The sequence below is a fragment of the Syzygium oleosum genome, unplaced genomic scaffold (genome assembly GCF_021117445.2).
Source record: "Syzygium oleosum isolate NSW1041296 unplaced genomic scaffold, Sole_v2.1 Sole_v2.15, whole genome shotgun sequence".
Classification (NCBI taxonomy): domain Eukaryota; kingdom Viridiplantae; phylum Streptophyta; class Magnoliopsida; order Myrtales; family Myrtaceae; genus Syzygium; species Syzygium oleosum.
Window position 1 is genome coordinate 8,972,738 of NW_026607499.1, and position 24,194 is coordinate 8,996,931.

The 24,194-nt window shown below is 41.1% G+C and overlaps 2 protein-coding genes across 3 annotated transcripts; both read left to right on the forward strand.

The window, feature by feature from the left end:
* Positions 1–12,246, forward strand: LOC115675442 (uncharacterized). The gene is made up of 19 exons (XM_030598096.2): positions 1–1,497; positions 2,301–2,612; positions 2,710–2,949; positions 3,069–3,189; positions 3,260–3,417; positions 3,516–4,149; positions 4,872–4,936; positions 5,025–5,126; positions 5,211–5,353; positions 5,875–5,930; positions 7,381–8,000; positions 8,098–8,288; positions 8,372–8,672; positions 9,242–9,529; positions 9,607–9,716; positions 10,429–10,750; positions 11,149–11,565; positions 11,659–11,899; positions 11,996–12,246. Exons 1-19 carry the CDS (start codon positions 19–21, stop codon positions 12,019–12,021), a joined length of 5,826 nt encoding a protein of 1,941 aa, XP_030453956.1. The 5' UTR covers positions 1–18; the 3' UTR covers positions 12,022–12,246.
* A 2,546-nt stretch (positions 12,247–14,792) lies between these two features.
* On the forward strand, positions 14,793–23,689 carry LOC115675624 (protein LATE ELONGATED HYPOCOTYL). Of its 2 annotated transcripts, none has more exons than XM_030598352.2 (7): positions 14,793–14,973; positions 15,059–15,170; positions 15,427–15,488; positions 21,184–21,402; positions 21,509–21,697; positions 21,765–22,934; positions 23,019–23,689. In XM_030598352.2, exons 1-7 carry the CDS (start codon positions 14,935–14,937, stop codon positions 23,451–23,453), a joined length of 2,226 nt encoding a protein of 741 aa, XP_030454212.1. In that variant the 5' UTR covers positions 14,793–14,934; the 3' UTR covers positions 23,454–23,689. The 2 variants fall into 2 exon arrangements, with proteins under 2 accessions (XP_030454212.1, XP_030454213.1); XM_030598353.2 differs by having other exon boundaries at positions 21,774–22,934.
* Positions 23,690–24,194: the final 505 nt, after the last annotated feature.

Consider the following 24,194-nt stretch of genomic DNA (forward strand, 5'->3'; position numbering starts at 1 on the left):
CCGGACCAGACAATAGACATGACTGAGCAGAAGAAGCAGCTCCCTCCTCTTCCCCACCACCACCGCATGGAGCTCGACGTCCATTCTTTTCTTAATTCCCGGAACGACCGCCGCGACGGCGACGGCGACGACGACGAAGAAGACGACGGCGACGAAGAAGATGAAGACTGGAGATCCTTCCCTCACCGGACCATCGAGGAAATCCTCAACGAGTCCCTTTCCGATTCTTCCCCTTCTCCTCCTCCTTCTCCTTCTCCTTCTCCTTCTCCTCCTTCCTCGTCTCCTCCGTCCTCGCCCCGGCAGCGAAGCCAACCGTCCGTCGGCGTCTCCTTGGACGCCTTCAGATCCCCGGTGTCCCCACCCCCTCCTCGGCCTCCTCCGTTGCCCGATCATCATGATAAGAAGCCCAGTCCTTCCAATTCTCGACCGAAGCCTCCCGATTCCGTCCTCCGGGCACCGTCTTCTTCTAGGCAGCTGCCTTCCCTTTTTGGCGGGGTGAGGTCCAGTGCCAAGCCCGGGGCTGCCCTCGCCGCCGCAGCCGCCGCCTCCCGCTCCCTCCCCACCCCTCACGCCGCCGCTCTCAAGTCCCGTAGGGCTCTCCTCACTCCTTCCTCCTCCTCCTCCTCCTCCTCTTTTCCTTCCGTCTCCAATTCCCATGATGCCTTGGACTCTTCCGTTGACGCGCTCCGTGGCTTGGATGGTCAGTTGAGGTTGCAGCACGACGAGGATGATGCGGAGGGCGATGATAGTAAGATGGGCGAATTCCAATCCGCTTTAGGGCATGCCGTTGATCTTGCTCCTGAAGATCGCCTCGAAGCTGAATCTCCAGCGCTTGAGGAGAAAAAGGAGGAGGAGGAAGAAGCGGAATTGGTTAGCTCCCCTCCTGCCCGACAAGATTCCACCGTCGAGTCCCCTGCAGATTCTCTTCTTCAGGTTGACCAGGTCGCTGACAGTGCGCTTGTGGACCACGTGATAATCGGCGATGACACTCCGGCGCTCTCCATTCCCAACGATTCCCATGAGAAGGATGCAGGTGACGAGGAAGCTCTTGAAAAGCGTGGCCTTTCTGGAGATAGGGATGATGCGATCTCAGCAGCTGACATAGATGAGCTCGTCCAAGAGCGAATTGAGGAGTTGGAAAGCAAGAGGATGAGCGAGAAGCCCGAGAAGAAAGCGCAGAAGAAGCCTCTCGAGTTGGCTGAAGAGATTGAGAGGAAACAGGCATCCACAGGTCTCCACTGGGAAGAGGGTGCAGCGGCTCAGCCAATGAGGCTTGAGGGTGTCCGCAGGGGATCCACCACATTGGGATACTTCGATGTTGATTCCGACAATGCTATCACCCGGACCATTTCTTCTCAGGCATTCAGACGCGACCATGGCTCCCCCCAAGTCTTGCGGGTTCATCCTAATTTCATTGCCGTTGGGATGTCAAAAGGGGTCATCCTTGTTCTGCCCTCTAAGTATTCTGCCACTCAGGCTGACAACATGGACGCCAAGGTGTTGCTTTTTTCCTCGTTTATATTTAGTCATGCCGACATTGACAGATGTTCTATTCATGTGCTGATGAGCTTTATCAAGGACTTTGCAATGTTCTTTCCTAATATGTGCCTGCTAGATCAGAGTGAACAAATCAAAAGCACTGAAGGATGACTTAATAGTGGAACTGTGCTTTTTGTTGTGCGCTTGAGGTTCCCAATGGCCAATATGTTTGTTCACGGAGAATTATATGCTGACTGGTGCTGATAACACATCTGCTATTGAACTCCAAACCCAAGAGGACTTATTGTCATCTGCCAACGTTAGCAACTTACTCTCACAGTTCTTTGTGGATGTATATATCATATTATTCTTGCTTCTGCATGGAGTGTATTGGCACGATAAATCCTCAAAAGTAAATCTTTTGGAGACATGAATTGGTAAATTTCGGCCTGTGCTGCCTTTTGAGCTAAAAGATTGTTTCTTGTTTAAATTTGCATTCTTTATAGCGCTTTCTGCCTTTTCTGTAACCCCTGGTACATATACTATTTGTGGCCTCTCGGTTTTGGCCTCCTTTTTAGAGATGGTGCTTATTGTCACGTTAGGTATATACAGGGGAGGGAACTGGAAGTTTCTGTGAGTTGACGTTTACGTACAGCCAAATTAGCTAGCCTGAAAGAAGAATTCTTATGGTCATTCCAATTTCCACTATGAGTCCTTATGCATAGTGTCTTGGATGATTATCATCATGCCACATTTTCTTTTAATTCTGCATTACGTTTTTGGTACTATATTTTCATTTTGCTTACTGAAAAATGTTGCAGATGATGATTCTTGGGTTGCAAGGGGATCGATCTCATGCCTCAGTAACTTCCATGTGCTTCAATCAGCAGGGAGATCTGCTCTTAGCTGGTTATGGTGACGGTCATATTACAGTCTGGGATTTGCAGAGAGGATCAGCCGCCAAAATTATTAGTGGGGAACACACAGCACCAGTGTTACACACACTGTTTCTAGGTCAGGATTCTCAAGTTACTCGTCAATTTAAGGCAGTTACAGGTGATAGCAATGGACTGGTTTTGTTGCATACTTTATCAGTAGTTCCCTTGCTTAATCGGTTCTCCGTCAAAACACAGGTCAAAACACTTTCTAGACATTAAGCGATCCTTTTATTCTGTTTAAGATAATTGTGGATACTCACTATGTGCATTCCTCTTGTGCTAATTGAAACAGTGTCTTCTTGATGGTCAAAAGACTGGGACTGTGCTATCAGCATCACCTCTTCTATATGATGAATTTGTTGGAGTGGCTTCAATGTCCTCCCCGGGGAACAGTAGCGCTTCAAGTAGCAGTATTGGTAGCATGATGGGTGGTGTTGTTGGGCCAGATGCTGGTTGGAAACTATTCAATGAAAGCACCTCTTTGAATGAAGAAGGCGTGGTCATATTAGTCACCCACCAAACTGCTCTGGTGGTACGAAGTCCTCGGATAATAGCGCAAATTCCATGTACTTGTAAACTTTGTTTCAATTCTTACTTCGTCCTGGAGGTTTATTCGTCATGATTGTTTGGAATTGAATGTCTTTTCTGCAGGTAAGGCTCAGTCCTGCTTTAAAAGTTTATGCAACATTGTCTAGGCCAGATGGTGTTCGGGAGGGGTCCATGCCATATACTGCATGGAAGTGCATGGTGCAAGCATATAGTTCTCCTGATGGTACTTATCCATTTAATGATTAATTTAACGTCCATTGAGTCAGGACTTCTAAAGGTTGTAGCTTTTGCAGAAAGTGCTCCCGAAGCAGCCACCGAACGAGTCTCATTGCTTGCTATTGCTTGGGATCGGAAAGTTCAAGTTGCTAAGCTGGTCAACTCGGAACTGAAAGTTTATGGGAAGTGGTCTCTTGACAGCACGGCTGTAGGAGTTGCCTGGTTAGATGACCAGGTTTGTTTCACGTGTTCTTAGATTTTAACTCTCCACTAGGTAAGTATTTTCATAACAATGTGAACAGTGTAGGTGATTGTGGGCTTTATACTTCTTAGATGCTCGTGGTTCTGACAGTTGATGGACAGCTTTGCCTATTCTCAAGGGATGGTAATATGATTCACCAGACAAGTTTTGCTGTTGATGGTGTTGCTGGAGATGATGTCATGGCATATCATACATACTTCAATAATCTGTTTGGAAACCCTGAGAAAGCTTATCACAACTCTATGGCTGTGAGGGGCGCGTCTATTTACATTCTTGGACCTGTGCATCTTGTTGTTTCACGCCTCCTACCTTGGAGGGAAAGGATTCAGGTTTTACGGAAGGCAGGTGATTGGATGGGTGCCTTGAACATGGCTTTTACACTGTACGATGGCCAAGCCCATGGGGTCATCGACCTCCCTAGGACACTGCAAGCTGTTCAAGATGCCATAATGCCTTACCTGGTGGAGTTGCTTTTTTCGTATGTAGATGAGGTATTTTCTTATATTTCAGTGGCATTTTGCAATCAAATTGGCAAAGTACAACAAATGGATGACCACATGACTAGAAGCAGTTCTGTACGTAATGAAATAAAAGAACAATTTACCCGCGTCGGTGGTGTTGCTGTCGAATTTTGCGTACACATCAACAGAACGGACATTCTTTTTGATGAGATCTTCTCCAGATTTGTTGCTGTTGAACATAGAGGTATTCTTCCATGTCTTTTGTTAATCCTCTTTTTGAGAAGCAAAAACTAGCTGTATCCTACGCTTTGTATTGTGAAGATGAGTCTATAGTCTCACACTAACAATGGATGAAAGGAAGTCAGCCTCGTGGGAGTAGACCCGTGTCTCATCCCGGGGAAAATCATAACAAACTACCACCAGAAGACAGGAAATAGTTTTTAACATTGTGGCGAGTATTCTCTTTACTTTCAATAATTTATGGGGCCTCCTAGAAACTGACTTCTGCGATGAAACCTTTTGCTAGTTCACCTAACACTTTTCTTGTAGCCTTATTATCATTTACGGAAGAAAAGAAAATTGGCATGCTATAATTGTCTTCCTGTGTCCAATCTCGAGAAGAGTAGGATCTTCAAATGTGGTGACCTTGTCGAAAGTTGTGGTTTTGAAGTTAGATTGCAATATGATAATGACTTGAACTATGTGCTTGGTTTCTCACCTAGAAACCAATCTGTTTTTTTCGCCTTTTGTGTCATTTTCTGCGATATAATTACCCACATTGAACATTACATGTTTGCGACATGCATTCAGCTGTAATTTCACTAGCACAAGGTACACTTAAGGCTTCTATTATCATACGATTATATTGTTGTATGTGCTTCCATTGCCATGCTTCTAGGTGCAACTTGTTTATCTACTGACAGGTAATGTATGTTTGATACTAACAATACTCTTTGTTATATCTAGACACATTCTTGGAGCTTTTGGAGCCGTATATATTGAAGGATATGCTCAGCTCTCTGCCTCCTGAGGTATCTTTATAGTGTTTAATCATCCAAAACTGTCATTTCGTAAATGTATAGTTCAAACTGCACTCACAGGTAGGGCATTTCACTATAGATAATGCAAGCATTGGTGGAACACTATAGCAGCAAAGGGTGGTTGCAGCGAGTGGAACAATGTGTCCTTCACATGGACATATCTTCCTTGGATTTCAATCAGGTCTGCAGATTGTTTGAGATGATTCCTGGAAAAATTATTTAAGTTCATCCGTTAAGAACGTTTTTTGTGATTTTGTCCTTGTAGGTTGTTAAATTATGCCGGGAGCATGGGTTATATTGTGCATTGGTGTATCTTTTCAACCGTGGATTGGATGATTTCAGATCACCTCTGGAGGAGTTGTTGGTAGTCTTTTGCAAGAGTCCGAAGGAGAGTGCTGCTGCCCTTGGGTACTTTTTCTTGATGGTTGTCTATTTTTTCTGATGCACACATAATTCTTGGACGTTAAATTTTGTTTGGTTAGATCTTGTCATATATTTTTTATTGCTGGGGTCCTATTTGATACGCCACTTTGTTATTGGCTGAAGTGCAAACCATTATAGTATCAAGCCAGAGTGCCAACCCAAGCTCATCAGATGCTTGTGAATCTGAGATAAGCCTGAAGATTTTTAAGTACGACGATATTTTAGTTCATGGTAGAGGGTTGTTTGTGAGAAATTCGAAGTGTGTCTCAACGGGCCTTCCACTGAAAGCGTTTGCAGATCAATGCGAACATTACACAAACAGAAAATATGCATTTCTCTTTCCTTAAGAGGTTTTTTTAACCCTCAAAAGGAAGGTTGATGGTTGATAATGTTTCAGATTCTTCTTAGGTGTTATCCTTGCTGAAAATATGGTGTTACAATGCATTGATTTTTATGTTTAGCTTTTTAAAATTTTTAACCATATCCACTGGTGGTGTTTTGAACAGGTACAGGGTGCTTGTTTATCTAAAGTATTGCTTTTCTGGTCTTGCTTTCCCCCCTGGTATGTATTTCAATTTTAATCAATGCAGTTTCCTTTTTCTTGGCTCTTGCTAGAGATAGGCTGTTAAGCAATTGGAAGTCTGACGGCAGTAATGAGTCTTGAGTATTGCTAAATATCTATATTAAAACTTATATTAGAGGTCCCTTATGCGGTTAATCTTCAGAGAGGATATTGAACATGGGTTGATATCGGGCCCGTTTGGTTCGACTTTGGGGGAATGTGTTTGGCAAAATGCAAAGGCCTTTAGGCTAAAGGGGTTTTCCAATATGCAAGTAGTGTTTGGTGAAGTGTGTTTTAAAATCACATTTGAAAACAACTTTGGCCTAAATACCGTTTGGTAAAAACTAATTTCGTAAAGGACTTTTGCTGATAATTAAAAAAAAAAAAATTTGAGGTGGAGCTCAACCACTGGAGGGCCAAAATGGCTGCTGGCCAGCCTTGCCTGAGGTCACGCGACCTCAGGCGTCACCTGGGTCGTGTGACCCCTGCGACCGCCGCCTGGGGGTTGCCCGACCTCCGGCAACCCCCAGGTGGCAGTCGCCGGAGGTCGGGCAACCCCTCAGATGGCGGTTGCCGGCCTCCGGACCTGCCGCTTGGGGAAGATGAATAGTGCTATGAACAGAAAACTTGCGTTCCGACAATGCAACTTGCCAAAGTACCTCCTAACCTGCCTTGAGCTAAAGGCCTTTAGAGGCCTTGGGAAATGCAATTGCATTTCTCCAAAGTGTTCCAAAAAAATTGCCAACTTCTATTTGCATTTGGCCAAGTCCCTTGGAAATGCTGAACCAAACAGGCCCATCGCCTTGCTTTTTTCTTTTTTCCTTTGTTTTTCCTTTTTCTCTGTATGCAAATTCTCTTGTTTATCCCACTTGTACATTTGCGTTGAAAAGTTATAAACATCTTACCTTTACCAAAAAAAAATAAAAAAATTCTCTTGTTTATGATTCTGCAGGCTGTGTTTTGTTTTTCTACTGATTTTATACTGAGTCTCTGTCTACTGATCTTGATAAACAAAGGCGTGGCTGTCGGTATTTCTGACAGCTCATTATGGACTACCTCAGTTAGATCTTTGTGGCGTGGTATTGAATGGCTTATGAGCATGTAAAGAAATGGAAATCACATTTGCATGTACTTAACCGTGTTTGCTTCAAGTAAACTACTTTAGTTGCTGAATATATTTTTGAAGACTCAATTGCTAGTTGTTTGTTTCATAGGATTGTGTGTTCTTTTCACCTATCTTTCTTTGACTTTTTTATGTACTTAATTATCCTCTCTATGGACAGCCCCCACCCACACACACACACACACACACCCACCCACACCCACACCCACACAAACACAAAAAAAAAAGGACCAAAAAGCATAGTTCAATACAAGCAATCTTTTCTCCTCTTCTTCTTGATGTAAAGTAGAAACTATTGTTGCTAACTGTTATCTCTGCTGTTTTCAGGACACGGAAGTATTTCCCCACCCCGCCTTCCCTCTCTTAGGACAGAACTTTTGCAGTTTTTACTGGAAAAGTCAGAAACTTCAAGAGCGTTGTCTGAAGGAGTCTATTGTAATTTGTATCATCTCTTAGAATTAGATACTGAAGCTACTTTAGATGTTTTAAGATGTGCTTTTGTAGAAGATGAAATCCAAAAATCTGATTTTCCTACACATGACTCAGCCAACCTAGTCGTGGAGATGGGATTTGATCCTACCAGGGAAAACAAAATGGTTCAGGATTTGGTAAATGCTCTCATTTGTATCCTTGACGAGGACATCTTTCAAGTAGATGGTCATGGAGGGTCTAATAATAAATCTGCAGATACCTGGCCTTCAAGAATAGACATTGGACACCTTTATGAGTTCATTGCATCTTTTGTTACTCGTGAAAGAGCAAAAATTCCAAAAGACATTTTGAACCGGATTTTAGAGCACTTAACATCAGAAAATGCTTCTCTACCAGGAGAGGAACGTAATAAAATAAGAGAAAAGCAGGTACTTTCCCTTCTGGAAACAGTGCCTGAGAATGAGTGGGATGCGTCTTACATCTTACGCCTATGTGAAAGAGCACAATTTTATGAGGTATGTATGCTATCTGTATTTATGAGCTGAAAGCTACATTTCTTTTTGTTTGCTATCAGTGTTTATTAGTACTAAGAGATCTGCTCCTTATTATTAGGTTTGTGGCTATATTTATACTATCCAAGATCAGTATATTGCTGCTTTGGATAGTTATATGAAAGATGTGAATGAACCCATACATGCCTTTGCCTACATCAACAATGCTTTGCTACATCTCAATGAGACTGAGCATGCTGCTTTTCGCTCGGCAGTTTTTTCTCGAATTCCAACGCTGGTTGACTTGAGTAGGTAAATGCTTCCGCCTACTATGAACTTTTAGTCTCTTCTCTTGTAGATGTTGTTCTATCTAATTGCTTTTTATTTGAATACAGAGAAGGAACATTCTTGTTGGTTATTGATCAATTCAGTACAGAAGGTTCACGGATTCTCTCTGAACTGAACTCCCATCCAAAAAGCCTTTTTCTATATTTAAAGACAATAATTGAAGTTCACTTCTCTGGCACCCTTAATTTCTCATGCTTGAGGAGTAATACTGATACCCCTGATGGAACAAGTGGACATGCTCAGTTAAGAGGAGTTGAGATGTACTTGGAGAGAATCTCTGATTTCCCTAAGTATTTGCGCAACAATCCTGTTCATGTCACTGAGGAAATGATTGAACATTATTTTGAGGTGACTGCTACACATTTAAATTGTAGTTGGATTATGTGAATGTTGCCCAAGTGATAATATGTATACCTGTCTTTTCTCTGCAGGAGTTGTTTATATTTGGTAACAAAATGTTTCCTGTAGATATTCTTTTATGCTGTGGTTCTCGAACATGACCTAGGCAAACATATGTTCTCTGTTAACAAATAATACAGCCATAGCATTTAGAGTTCCTGTTGGGGTGTTGCATGATCACTCTTCTCAAGCTCTATGTTATGCTTATTGTTATGCATGCAGCAATTGCTATCCTCTATATATGAGACAGAATGTTGGTAGGACATATGAAAGTGAATCCTAGTTAAGAGTGAACAGCCTTATTCAGGCCTTGTGATCTTTGATGTTGTATTACTTGTATAACTGTCAAAGTAGGTGTAGGTGCTAAATGGCTTTGAGCTTGTTAAGTCGCTGAGATATCATGCACCTTTTTGTTTGCATAGGAGTACGAACATTCTTGTTGGTTGCAAAGTTCCTATGCTCTTTAGTAACTTGATTGTGATAATCAGGTCTGTAATCTTTGCTCTTCATTGATGCAGTTACTATGTCAATATGACCGCCATTCAGTTCTTAAATTCTTGGAGACATTTGATAGCTACCGGGTGGAGCACTGTTTGCAACTTTGTCAGGAGTATGGAATCACAGATGCGGCTGCATTTTTGTTGGAAAGGGTTGGTGATGTTGGGAGTGCTCTCTTGCTTACACTGTCGAGCCTCAGCGAAAAATTTGAGAAACTCGATGCTGCTATCATAGACGCCACTTCTGAGGTGACACGAGGCGATTCCTATAGCTTGGATCATTTCAGCGCTGTATTAAGAATGGAGGAGGTTTGTGCATTTTACCTTTTTGTGCTGAAATTTCTGGTTAATTTTTACATTTTGGCCCATTAAAAGAATTAGTGCAGGTGAATGATATACGGAGAACATTGGATCTTTGTATTGGATTATGCCAGCGCAATACGCCTCGGTTGAATCCTGAAGAGTCGGAGACCCTGTGGTTTAAATTGCTTGATTCGTAAGTTGAATTTGATCCATATATTTACATCATTCAGTGTGACAATAACTGCTGCCCTCTTTGTTTAATTTCTTCTTGATAATTGCCATCTTAATTGTGTTGATATGAGGTCATACTATTAGCATTTTAAAATATGGTCTCCATCAAGAGCCAATCGTGTTTTCATTTGCATGCAATGCCCAAAATTTGATGCATGGAGTGTGGGAAAGTTCAGTATGATGTGAGAATGTTGCGTCTAAAACGTAAGGAAAGCAACTTGTCTATTTGTGTAAAGTTATAACTAATTTAAGTGGTTTCAATTTTTTAATTTGTTATTTTTCTGGTCTTGGGGTCTCTCCCCCTTGTAATGGGCATTCCTCGAGAACTGCAGCTTGCCGTTTATGCAATATGTGCAAAATTTTAGAAGTTTCACACCTGCAACCTGTTAAGTAACACCTGCGACAACCTGCTTCTGCCTCAACGACACCCGACTGTTATGCGACAGAAATTTAGTTCCTTGCCCGTGACCGTCATGCACTGCTTGAAATAAGCAGAATATAAGGAATGCGACAGTAACTTCTTTTGTTGAAGTTATGTTGTCTATAGACATTGGTGCTTGTGTTATGTCATCCAAATGCGATTTCTTCCATTTTTATGATTTATCAAGCATACTCTCTCTCTCTCTCTCTCTCTCTCTCTCTCTCTCTCTCAGTTACTACATCTTGATGTCCAGGTTTTGCGAACCATTACTGGGCTTACCTACTGGCAAAATTGCATCCATGGAGGTGAATAGTGATGGAATATATAGCAAATCCCAGGATGATGACGCATTACCCATAATTAAATGGACTCTGAATTCTCATAGAGGTTCTCCTACTTTGAGAAAATTGTTATCTCAATTCATCAAAGAAATCGTCGAGGGAATGATAGGATATGTTCGGCTTCCGACTATCATGTCTAAACTCCTCTCTGAAAATGGTAGCCAGGAATTCGGTGATTTCAAACTTACCATTTTAGGGATGCTCGGGACCTATGGCTTTGAAAGAAGAATTCTGGTACAATTTTTACTAAATTTGCATTCATCTATAGTTTTTGTAATTGATGCAATCTGAGTGTTATTAATTCTTGCAGTTAGTCATCTGTTCTTTTTATTCCAGCATTAATGTGCAGCCCCTGTTAATTATACCTTAAAGGGGAGGCAGAACTTCTATTCAGCTTAATATTTTGATTCGTGGTTGAAATAGTTGAGCGATGAAGCTCAATAGGTTTCTACATAGTTTTAAACTGGTATATATCCATAAATCAGGAACAGCATTCCTTGTCTCCTTGTCTGCAGAGTCCCCCTCATGGCTTTTTTGGCTCTCTCTATCAATTGGGCTGGCATTACTTGGTTGTGGTTTTTCATGCCTGATGTAATGTCTTACTTTTTGTTGTTTTTGTCCTTCCACTGCAGGATACTGCTAAGTCCTTGATAGAGGATGACACGTTTTATACTATGAGCGTGCTGAAGAAAGGAGCATCCCATGGGTATTCCCCTCGGAGTCTAGTGTGCTGTATATGCAATTGTCTTCTCAACAAGAATTCGTCTAGCTCCACAGTTTGTGTGTATAATTGTGGTCATGCCACTCATATCCAATGTGAAATTACAGAAAGCGAAACCTCAAGCAAAGGATCTTCATCTGGGTGTCCAGTCTGTTTGCCTAAGAAGAAGAGTCAGAAATCGGGAAGTAAATCAGTCCTTGGAGAGAATGGTCTAGTAAGTAAGCTTTCATCAAGACATCAACAGTTGCAAGGGGCTAACATCCTTGCTTCACACGAGAGAATCAACGATGCACTAGACAACACTTACAGCCTTCAGCAAATATCAAGGGTATGAGAATATCATATTGAGGTTTTCTGATTTTGTCATCTGTCTTCTGCAGTCAAATATTTCTGATGAGCCACGTTCAAATTTATGCTTCAGTTCGACATATTGAATAGTCTCCAGAAGGGCCAGGAATCAATTCAAATCGAAAGCCTACCTCAGTTGAGGCTCGCACCTCCTGCTGTTTACCATGAAAAGGTGAAGAAGGCGACTGACTTTTTAACAGGAGAAAGTAGCGGTGATCTTATTAAGGCAGAGAAAGCGAGTAGAAAGAGACAGCTTAGGGAACTCAAAGCAAAGGGATCATCAATTCGTTTTCCACTGAAAACAAATATATTTGGTGAGTTGGGGCACTAAAGTTTTCTCGTCGCTTGACAGCTTGAAGAGCTAGCTATAATGGTAGGGCAGTCCTAACAAATTAGAAATGCTTCTGCAGGAAAGGAGAGAACCAGCAACCGCTGATTGCCTGATACCGAGGGCTTCCATTGTTCAGTCAACTATAGGTGAATTATTTAAATTTTTTTAGTGTCTCACTGATGGCCTTGCCCCAACCCAATAGAAATAGAATTGCTTGGTTGTACATACTAAGATGACATATGCAGAGTCATATGTAGGCGTTGAACTTGTGTAACAGAGCATGATGCTTGTTCTCTGTTGTTCAAAATTTATAAAGGAATCATTACATAATTTTTCTCTGCAATTGTTCTTTACTTCTGTCTAGTAGAATTCCGCATCTAAGGTAGGAATCTAGGGTGCTCGAGGTGGAAACAAGGGTTGATATCGTTAAAAATTCTGAGCTGAAATCTCATGACCTATCTACCCCAAGCTGATTACTGTAACCACCTGTAGTGGACTAGCTTGTCTTTGTTGAAGAATCGGTTGCATTCAACAGGTAAATTTATCACAATTTAATTTGTGCAGAATTACTCTTACCACTTCCAAATTCCTAAATTGCAGGTCTCTCCTTTAATGTCCTCATACAATAACGAATGAAAACGAACCGCTCGCCCACTTCTTTCACATTCCCAAGCATATAATTCATACATGAAACGTGGAGTTCTCTCGTGCATACTATTAATTTTAGGCATATATATGCCTTTTCAAGAAAAGCAATTTTACACAGATATTCATAAAATAAATGCGCTGGCAGTGCGAGCACGGAAGCTAGTCCATACGTTAAAGCCAAAATCCTCATTTGTTACGACAATTTGTTTTTGGTCGGACATTTTTTTTACGCCAAAATCCTCATTTTTGAGGGTTCAAAAGAACTCTGCGTGTTTTACATGTCATGTTTATTATTTATTCGTCAATATCTAGTTTGTGTGCGTTTCATCTTTGAATATGAAGTTTCGTGAATAACAATGTGATGGAACTTTATTTCAAGGCATGTACTACGGATATTAATATGGGAAAATTGATTCAACGATGCAAAGGCAATCGCGCGTGTATGGGGGCCTAGTTCTTACAACCGCAAGACGACATGTAACTCGTTGAGTTTGAAATGCGGGTAGTGCCCTCTAATACCAAGAATATCAGTAAGCTTTGACTAATCAATTCGAAAATTTATGGATGCTCAATAAAATCTAGATAGATGGTACTCGAAATTCGGAAATGAAAAATTTTGTAAAAGAAGTCGGTGAATTTGCCACGGGAGAGCAATCCATCGGATGGATAGTCTCTCAATCCAATGGCTGAACGATACAAGGAGGGTTAGGAAGTCCGTCTGTCGTGAATTGGTAAATCTATTTACTAGTTTAGGTCAAACAAAGGGTGAAAGACCATGTCAATTGGGGGAGGGGGATGTCGCTAGCTTGGTTAAGGACAAGGCCACGCAGCCCCCTGTTACGCGTCCCACGTAGGCCGACGCGGTCACCTCTAATTTGAGGATAACCCCGCTTTTTCCGTACGGGGTGGACCCCTCTCTCTCTCCCCCCCGGTCGGTCGGGAGGACTGGGGAGTGGATATATGAGTGGCCACGTGGGAGGGCGGGCCCCACGTGCACCAGCTGGATGCGCTTTTACGGACTTAACCTCGGTCGCAGCTTGTGGTCGAGATTCCGAGATGGGGAGGGGGGGGGGGGGGGGCGGGCCCCACCCCCCAAGAACGAAAGCTCAATCCAATCCAATTCAATTCTCCCTTACTTTTTCCTTTTTCCTTTTTTTCTTTTTTTTTCTTTTTTGTAAAATCGAGATATAATTTTTATTAGCTTCGAGATAGGAAAAAGCGCAGGGGGGGGGGGGAGGGGGAGCTTTTCCGGGGGAATCAGCCGCTAAATCGACGCCACGTGGCGCCATCCCACGACGCCCTTCCCCCCTCCCCCTCCGGTTTGTTTTGTGTGACCCACTCGCTCCTTGGCAGCCTCAAAAAAACACTAAAGAAATGTGGGGGTGGGGAGATGAAAAGGGGATGGAAAAAGGGAAAAAAAGAGAAAGCCACAAGAAATAGTAGTGGCTGAGAATTGCTGCTTTCTCACCTCCCACCCCAACCCCACATCCCAAATACAAAACATCGAACTGGAACTGGAACTGGAGGAGGCGCTTCTGGTTCTGGTGTAGCGCGTGTGGTGTGTTTTTAGGTCTCTCTCTCCCTCCCGCCCCAACCTCCTTCTCCTCCTCCTTCTCCTTCTCCTCTGAGAGTAGTCAGTAAGTAACCCCCCATCCCCCCCAAAGTCCATCATCGTGACTTGATCGAGTCGTGTCAACTCTTCCATCCAGGTTTTTGCTTCTCCCCCCCCTTTTTCCTTCCTCCTTCCTTTGGATGTCCGATGCTTTCTGCGTCTGAACTCGTGCTTGTCGGCTAAACTGAAGCAGAGAGCTCGGCATCATCGGCCGTGCGTATGCTCCCTACCCTTCTCCTTTGTCTTACTTTCGGTGGAGCGGGTGTTTGCTGCTGGCCTCTCATCAAATGGTCTGATCTCCGGTTGGTTCACGTCCTTCCTCCTGGTCCTCCCATCTGCCCCCTCCTTTTTTTTTTTAGGTGAGAGAGGATTGTCGATTTGCGGAGCATTTCTTCCCTTTCCTTAACCTACTACACCCATCACTTCCTATTCGTCCCGTGCCGAACATTGGAAATGGATTGCCTTCTTTTTCTTTTTCCTCGTACTTTACTAGAATGTCCACTTGTGGTATAGAAAGCGTAGACGGATCTCTAGCGGTTGCTGTTGTTTTCTCTCTTTTGCAGTACTAGCTTCGCTGCACCACCGTCGTCGTCGTCATCGTCATCGTCATCGTCGTCGTCGTCGTCGGATTGGCTTTGTTTCGCCTCCTATCATTCGATCTCAGTCGCCATGTCCGAACACACGAGAGGAGGTTCCTGTTTGACCATTTGCTGGTCAGTGAGGATTTGAAGCAGCGCTAGCTGCTGAGGTCCCCGCTAATGGACACCTACTCCTCCGGCGAAGACTTCATTGTTAAGGTCTCGCAATTCCTGCTCTCCTTCTCTCCGATTGTCCCGACCTTTGTTCCCAAAGCCTTTACTAGGATTGCTGTTTTGCTCGCAGACGAGGAAGCCTTATACCATCACCAAGCAGAGAGAACGATGGACAGAGGAGGAACATAACAGATTTCTAGAAGCCTTGAAGCTCTATGGACGAGCTTGGCAGCGCATCGAAGGTCATCATTCTCCCTTTCCCCTTTCCCCTTTCTCCTTTCCCTTCATTTCTCCGCAGTTTATGTACTAAAATACCGTACGGGGTTGGATTGATGATAAGTTGGTGCATTATCCATTCATTCTCATCGATCTCGATCTATCGAGTTGTATCCTGAATTGTCTCCTCTGAGGAGTTACTCGGTGTACAAATTTCTTTGGAGTTCTCTTGATTGGACATCTACTTGTTCTCTTCTTTGGTGTTTTCGCTTGGTTTTGCAGAACATATTGGAACAAAGACTGCGGTGCAGATCCGGAGTCATGCGCAGAAATTCTTTTCAAAGGTTAATTGGTACCCTCTCACCTTTTTGCTACTGCACACTTTATATATTTGCTCAGATTAGTTCTTGTTATTAGCATCAGGTTTGTTACTGATATGAAAATCATGATATGACAACTTCCAGCAATGTATGTTTCATGTTGTTGGGATGCTGTAGATTGTGTTGCGTACCAAACATCGTAGATGCATGTCAATCCCAGCTTCCTTTTTGGTAGATTACGCAAGTCAATCCGTGTATCGGTTTGCGCTCGGTTCTCATGCATATTTAGCACGGATAGAGTATGTTGTTGCGTGATCAGATTTTCGAGAATGGCCACTGATCTCATGATTAGGTTTCATGGCCTTACTTGTTGACGGGTAGTCACCCAGGTGCTGCAGCCAGTCTTTAGTAAATGAAGGGGGACAAACAGAGAAATCTCAAAGAGGTTGGATATGAGGATCAAAGTTAGAACATAGGTGTTGGTGAATAGGAATTTCAGGAATATAATTGATAAAATCTGAATTGAAGAGACAGTGACGCATGGGCTAAAGAACTTGAGATGAGGATAAGTAAGTTGATATGGGCTGAAGAACTCGGGTTATATTGAGGTTTTAGGGCGTATGCCTCCAAGGTGATTTACTTAGAGGGTCGAGGACAATTTTTGGGATGCATTCAGAGGATAATTTTGGTAATAGATAGGGGAATAAGCTTTTCAAAGAGATATAACTGTCTACTGACACGTGGGAATCGATATCGGTTCCTGCAGCATAGTCATAAGCTAAAGATGTAAAAACAAGAATCCGGAGGTTGTGTTACATTTTGCTTCATGTTTGTAATTTTTTGTATTATTTAGGTGGAAAATGCATACTGTAGAACACAAGGGAATATCATGCTATTACCTTTTTAGTTCGAAATGGAAAGTTTAGCAAACTCTTCCTTATGTGGAACGTTGATTGATCCCAGTACAAGACTATTAATGAAGTCTGACAAGGCCTGGATCAGTTTATAATAGTTAGCGGTCCTAATTGCAAATTGTCCAGATGTATGTTCGATGTACATTGTGGGCGCGTTTGCAACTGCTTAAGCTTTTGGGAAGATGTTCAACTGGTATAAGAGCTTCACGTCAAGTGTTCAAATTTGGGCACTCGCCCTATTGTCATTCTATCGAATACTTCTTTATGTCCTCGTATTGTTGTTTGATGTGATTAAATCCACATTTCGTGCTTCACGTGTACGGTCCAACTTACAGGCAAGGAATGTCACGATATATGTTTGATGTGCATCCTGGGCATATTTTCTGATAGCTTAGGTTGAAAAACAAACAGTTGCTCAACAAAAACGTTGAGAGATGGTTTTTGAAGTTCATTAGAATTTAGTGTAATTGGGATTGCATGCTAGAATAAGGATGGAGCAATGAAACCTGCCCTATATGGCATAGGATCCAAAACTTATTGAAATGCCCTATAAAGAAAAACATGAGAGTATAGTTGTAAGTAATTATGATTTAATAAGAAAAAATATTGAAAGCTGTCCCGGAGGAAGCTATAAGGATTTTAAATAATTAAACCTCAAAATTCGGGAGATTGGTACCTAGCTTGAAAAATGAGAGGGAAGGATGTAATGACTTCACCAACGGATAGATGAAGCTTATATTAATTTAAATTTGGATGAAAAATAGGAAATTGTGGTTTCGATAATATTCATATAAATATTTATACCTACGTGTAATAATAAATTTATGGTGAAATAGATGTTAGACCTTATGTGATTCCATTGAGTGTTCAAGAGTATGCTCAATATTTGTTTCGGACTTGTTTCTGGATAGCTCAAGTTTTGGGAAGAAATTATGGCTAACATGGGTGCTCACTACTAAGATTCAAATCCTAAAGTTTCTTTTCTTGTTATTCTACCTATTACTACTGGCAGAGTATGTTCCTTCCTCATGTTTGTATACACAAGGTGATTGCATTGACATTTATTCAAGTCTAAGCTCGAGTTGGTTGTGAGTGAGGGTACTCACAAAATATGCTCCCTATATTTAAGAGTTTCTATTCTAGTAGTTGAGTTTTGGGGAAAGGATGGTCATCTAAGTATAAAAGTTTGGAAGTTCCCTGGGAAGGTGATAGTAGGGAGGCACAAGAAAAATGTGAGGAGATCTTGAGGGCAATAGAGATTCATGATAAAACTGAAACTGAAATCACTTTCTTCCCCTAGAGTGGTGACGTTTGAAGTTTTGGTGGAAATGGTAAATACAATATGACAGAAACTAAGATATTTGGAAAGCAAGAGGGAGGAAGAAGGAGGAAGGGAGGGAGGGTGGAGAGAGAGAGTATGCTCTCTTCTTGGTATTTTATTTATTGTCGCTGGAAAGTTTAGAACATCTGACAGCATCGGTCATAGAGTTTGTTTGTCAACTTAACATTTAGACTGGTATGATGCCATCAGAGAGGATTAAGGGAATAATATTTTTCCTTGAGAAAGACTGAAAATGTCAATGAAATAAACTCGAGTATAAGAAAATAACATAATAAAAACTTGCTTGAGAGGACTTCATCTAATTTCTTATGTTTTAAGAGAGTTACAGAAGGCACTCTGCAAATTTCAGCTGCAGGCAAGCTGATATTCTTAAATCTTTTCACATATGAAAAACTGGAGGCTATCGTGAGATGCCTTGTTAAAGTCAAAGCAGGGTAAGTGTTGCCAAAGATCCGAATCACGAACTCTCAATGGGGGATAATCTTGTCTTTTCAATTACTTTTCATGAAAATTAAAATCTGGAGCTAGTTGTAAGTGATAACTCATCCCAAGGGGTTTGACTTAAGTGCCAGAAATGCATACATATCAGTTTAAAATCGGACAATGAGAAAGGTGATGCTCACCTGAACTGAATTGCCGCAAGTCATAATTCATCCTGGGGGTTTTCAGTTGAAGGAATATGTATCATTAGTACTTTTTTTTCCTCATATTCTTGTATTTTCTTTCTTCTGTTCTTCATGAAATGGAAGGATTGTCTTTCTGCCTGTGCCACCTTTCTCTACGGCAGCCACTACCATATTTGGGGAATAATAATAGGCTATTGGGATTTTAAAACATACTCGATCTATTAATAGAAACAGTTTCTTCCTCAGTTAACCAAACCTAGGTGAGTTGGTTCCAGTTTGTGTTGTCGAGAGACTGAAGTTGAAATTTGGAAGTGTCCCTCATTGAAAACTACAGTATATTCAATGTTTGTTCTACCCTTGTAGAAGACTGTGAAATGCACGAAAGTTGATTTTATCTTTTAGTCTTTACTTTGAAAATGGTAACAAATTCAAATACAACATTGTGGCTATTTGCCCTCAGTTTGATTCATGTTGTTTTTCTGTTCTAACTTTTCCTTTTGCTTAATCGAAATAACTTTTTTATGTGATTTCTATCGATTAGTACATATATATATTTTGTACCTGTGAATTAAACCTCATCACAAACTTAGACAATATTAAGTAGATTAATTTTTGAGTTTGACGTTTAGTTTACAGTAAAAACAATCTGTAAACTGTTTTTCATTTTATGAAGTGTATATTTTTTATACATGGTAATTTTTTCACGCATTACGTAGTAAGGTTGTCTTTTTTCTACAAATGCATCTATTATATGAGTAATATAGACAAACAAACGAGTATTCTTCAAATTGTAACACTTCTTTTAGATGGTCTTAGATATCTTGCCATGTATGTACTTTTTTTTTTTTTTTCCATCTCACATGCAACTTATTTTGATATATAAATAGTACAGCATCTAGTATATCGATGTTAGTACTTTCGAAGAAGTATATGCTTTAAGTCCCATTAATTCCTTTGGTGTATTTATTAATATCATCGAACACGAATGTTCAACAGACATTCCCTCAAGTATCTTTATAGTCAGCCATAGGTTTTTCATAGATCTCATTCAAATAAATAAAATATTCAGAATCCAAATTGCCTAATTACAAATTTATTCGAGTCCAATAGGGTAAGTTAAAGTAACAAATGAAAGAAATATCTTTGAAAATCTTATTCAAATTCATGAAATAACCAAAACTCAAATAATTAAGAGATTAGTTTAGCATACAAATGGAAAGAAATTGGATAGAAAAGTTCGCCCATGGCATGCCATTTGGTGCAACCACGTGTGAGTAATCCCCATTTTTATAAGCTTATATATATGGAGATATTGATTGTTTTGAATTGAGAATGGCTAGATTGAAATGAAAACTTTCTTTCCTTAAAGGTGAATCCAAAGGTGACAGTGAATCTCACTTGAAAGAATCTGTAAGATAAATTATTGATAACATAGCAACAGACTAAAAACTTAATTCTTAATCGAGACTGCTTTACATCCTAGTTTTTACTGAGTTTTTAAAAAACTATTTGTATACATTAAGTTTTTGAATTTTTTCAGTTGTCACCCCTTTAGTTTTCTAAAAGAATTGCTTGAGGAAATCATATCCAATAGTTTGCAGGTTTGCCTCTATATATTTAAGTAACTTCATGGATGATTATGTAAGGTGTTGCACATAAGAAATATTCTTGATGTATTACTCTATGATACAATTATTTGAGCAAAAGTAATGGCAAATGTTTGAGTTTTCCCCGCTATATAAAGATCCCATACCTATAAATCTTTCCTGATAGGCAGTCTTTTTATATCTAAAGAGTCTGTATCCACATCTACTTTTCGTTAGTCTTTGTTCTCTTTTTTAGGTTTGCTTTATGCCTTTCCAATGTTCTCCATTAACACAGTTATAATATGGAGTAATGACACCAACTTTTGTTTGCTTTATAATCAAGTAACCAAGCCTCGTGTTGTTCAATCAAGTACTTCAATATTTAAAATGTGGGTTAATGTGAGATCTCTTTTAAAATCGCCGATAGAGAATGCCAAATTGGATACTAATGCCAGTAAATAGCTAGTAAATGTCCACATTGGCATCCAGTGTAAATGATGCCACGTCAACGGAGACACATTGGAAAGCCAAGATCGTATAACTCAACACTTTATTTTTCTCCTCATCACCCAATACCTAAATGAAGATGGCATAGTTTTTGCTTAGTAAGCGAGCTACCTCAGCAATTGGGCTTAACTTTTGGGCAATAAAGATGGCATAGTTTTTGCTTAGTAAGCAAGCCACATTAGCAACCGGGCTTAGTTTTTGCTAAGTAAAAGAGCCGCATAGGCAAAATCATGTGACATTATGATTTGTTTCACGGAGGGCTCACATTGAGCCATATTTTAAAAAGTTGAGGTACTAGATAGAATAGAAACACAGTTTAGATACTTGACTGTATAACTACTTGTGGTGTCATTATTCCTGATACTATTGATTCCATTCACCACATTTTACATTATGATAAGAGACATGAAATTCATCATACATACTCCTACAGTCTTTCATGCATAGGTAGGAGTTTCTTGAAGCATCTAAATTATTTGCTTATGGATCATTTTTGCTCCAAAAAGTTTGTGTTTTTCAATAATTTTTTCGAAATGTCTAGGCTGTCATGCTGGCTCTTACATCCATATGCTAGAGTAAAAGTATGCTGTTTTGATTGTCTACCTTGTGAATGACTAAAGATTTAATGATACTTTGCTGGTTGACGCATTGGTTAATTGTCTTTTCTTGCCGCTGTAAGTGATCTGCTCTGGGTAATGTAAATCATTGTATATTCTAGAATACTAAAGATTATTTTACTTATAGTTGGAGAAGGAGGCACTTGTTAAAGGAGTTCCTGTGGGGCAGACATTAGATATAAAAATACCACCTCCACGCCCCAAAAGGAAACCAAGTAATCCTTATCCTCGAAAGACGGGTGCTAGTACTCCTACACTGCTGGTGGGAGCAAAGGATGGTGGAACTTTATCTGTGTCACCATCACATTGTGAGAAATTGGACTCAGAGACAGCACCATTTCTTGAGGTTTCCTTCTTTCTGTACTCTTAAGTTTTATCGTGTTTGGCTTTTGACATTTCCTGTCATTTTCTCCCTAGCAATTTCAGTGACATTGTGTGTGCATTCATTTTAGAGAGCTAGTGGTGGAGAGAAGCTGGCAAATTCCAAAGAGAATCAGGATGACAATTGCTCAGAAGTTTTTAATCTGCCTCAGGAAGCTCACTGTTCTTCTATATCTTCAGCCAACAGAAGTGTTGTTCCAACATCAGTTGCCATCCAGAATTCATGCACCTTCAAGAAGTTTGTTCCTTTATTGAAAGAGGTAAGAAATCTGATTTCTGTACTGACCAATTTAGAGTTATGCACTGTATAAATCTAACTCCAAACAGGGAGTTCAGGATAATGGGCCAAGAAAAGTTTCTAATTTGGAGAACTCTGATCGTTCGCATGAGAAATCAGTTCAATGCAGAATGGATGGATATGATGGCCTGCCAGCGGATGAGATGCAAACTGCTCATAATTTCCCAAGGCATGTTCCAGTGCATGTTTTAGATGCAAACCAAACAAATTGTACTCAGGCCCCCTTGCAGGATGTGTCATTCCAGGACTCCGCATTCAACCCAACTGGAGAAGTGAAAGCACGCCTTAACCTATTCCCAAGTCAAACTCAATCTGCAGCTAGTGAACATCAGAAGGATGCCCCAAGAATGGATCATCAATCATTTCCGGCTTTTCATCCTCCCTTTACCCCAGTTCACCATAATGAAGATGACTATAGATCATTCCTCCACCTCTCATCCACATTTTCGAGTCTCATTGTGTCTACACTGCTACAGAACCCTGCTGCACATGCAGCAGCTAGTTTTGCTGCCTCACTTTGGCCCTACCCTAATGTGGAACGTTCTGCAGTAGATTCTCCTGTATGTACTCAAGGAACTTTTCCATGTCGACCGTCGAGCTCCACTCCAAGCATGGCTGCTCTAGCTGCTGCTACAGTGGCTGCTGCAACTGCATGGTGGGCAGCCCATGGGTTGCTCCCTCTCTGTGCTCCTCTTCATACTGGATTTACGTGCAATCCTACATCTGCTACTGCGGTTCACTCCCTGGATACTAGTCAAACTCCAGTAGTGGAAAAAGAGAGAAGAGAGTGTACCTTTGAGAACCCAAGCTCACAAGAGCATTTGGACCAAGAACATTCTGAAGCTCTGCAAGCTCAAAACTCTGCTTCCAAATCACCTTCAGGATCATCGTCGGACTCTGAGGATAGTGGAGGGGCAGGTTTAGATGCTAGATCAAAAGCTGCTGATCATGAGAAGGCTGCAGTGGAGACTGATTCCCAAGAAAACAAATCAAAGGGAGGAAAACCAGTTGATCGTTCCTCGTGTGGCTCAAATACACCTTCTAGCAGTGAAGTGGAGACTGATGCATTAGAAAAGCAAGAGAAAAGCAAGGAAACGCTGAAAGATCCTGATCCAAACCAATCCATTCTGGAATACTTCAATCGTCGCTGTAGAAGCACCAGCAATGTGACTGACTCTTGGAAGGAGGTGTCTGAAGAGGTGAGCAAAGTTGGTTTTTGAATGAAGTTACTACAATTATGATATTTCCCTTCTCATCCTCTCTAATTACGTGAAAATTGTCAGGGTCGGCTGGCTTTTCAGGCACTTTTCTCCAGAAATGTTCTGCCACAAAGCTTTTCACCTCCTCGTGATATAAAGAACAAAGGACAGGAGAAGGACAATGTCGAAGAAGATGAGCAAATTGATGAAGAGGTATATAAAGATGTATCAACATTAGACCTCAACAGTAACATGCGTATCTCGTGTTCTTTTCATCAAGGTTCTGAGAGGTCTGGAGTTGTTGACGATGGCAAGGAGGGGCTTCTGACAATTGGGCTAGGTCAAGGAAAGCTTAGGACACGTCGAACTGGATTTAAACCTTACAAGAGGTGCTCGGTAGAGGCCAAGGAAACCCGGGTGGCAAATGTCAGCAGCCAAAGTGAAGAGCAAGGGCCTAAGAGGATACGCTTGGAAGGGCAGGCCTTCAATGTGACTTTCCATAATGCATGCATTCAATGAAGGAAAGCTTTGTTGTTGCATCCTTATTTTCGGTGGTATCTATTTTCGTTTATCTGTTAATTTGTAGTTCACGAAACTTGTCGTGTTACGTGTGTGTACTGATGTCTATTTCCACGTAGTTCCCATATTGAACTTGAACCCACGCAACTGCATTCGAAACATTTTCTGCATAGAACTTCATAAGGACTCTGTATGAGTTTGTGAACTCTTTCCTGCAATGATGTTCTTCCTAGTCACATGTTAGAATTGTTTCTTCTTGCGAGGCGTCTTTTAAAAAATCAGTTTTTGAACCGACACAAGTCCTTTGTTGGAGAACATCTTGCTTTCAAACTTAGAAGAAATTTGTCAATTGTTCTTTATGGAACATAGCAACTTGCTTGTGGCACATATTCATCTTATCAGTCACGAAAGTAGTTCGCCCAAACAGGATGTTCAGCGGCTAGATGAAGTTTTGCTTGAAAGTCTCTATGAAGTGGGCGAAGATGCAGATAGGGTGGCCATCATGTTGAGGACCAAAGGGAGTAAAAAATTAATGTTTAAATGGTCAAATTAATTATACGACCAAGGGGTATATGGACTATGTTTGATGCTGTTCTATGGAACTTCTATCCTAACTCTAATTGTTCGTTAACACGATAAGATTGTTGGAGTAATGGTAGCGAGGGATATCCTGGTTTACCTTAGACTCACGTGGAGAAGGAAGCTTGTTCTTCCAGTCACAATGGTCAAGATAGACCATAA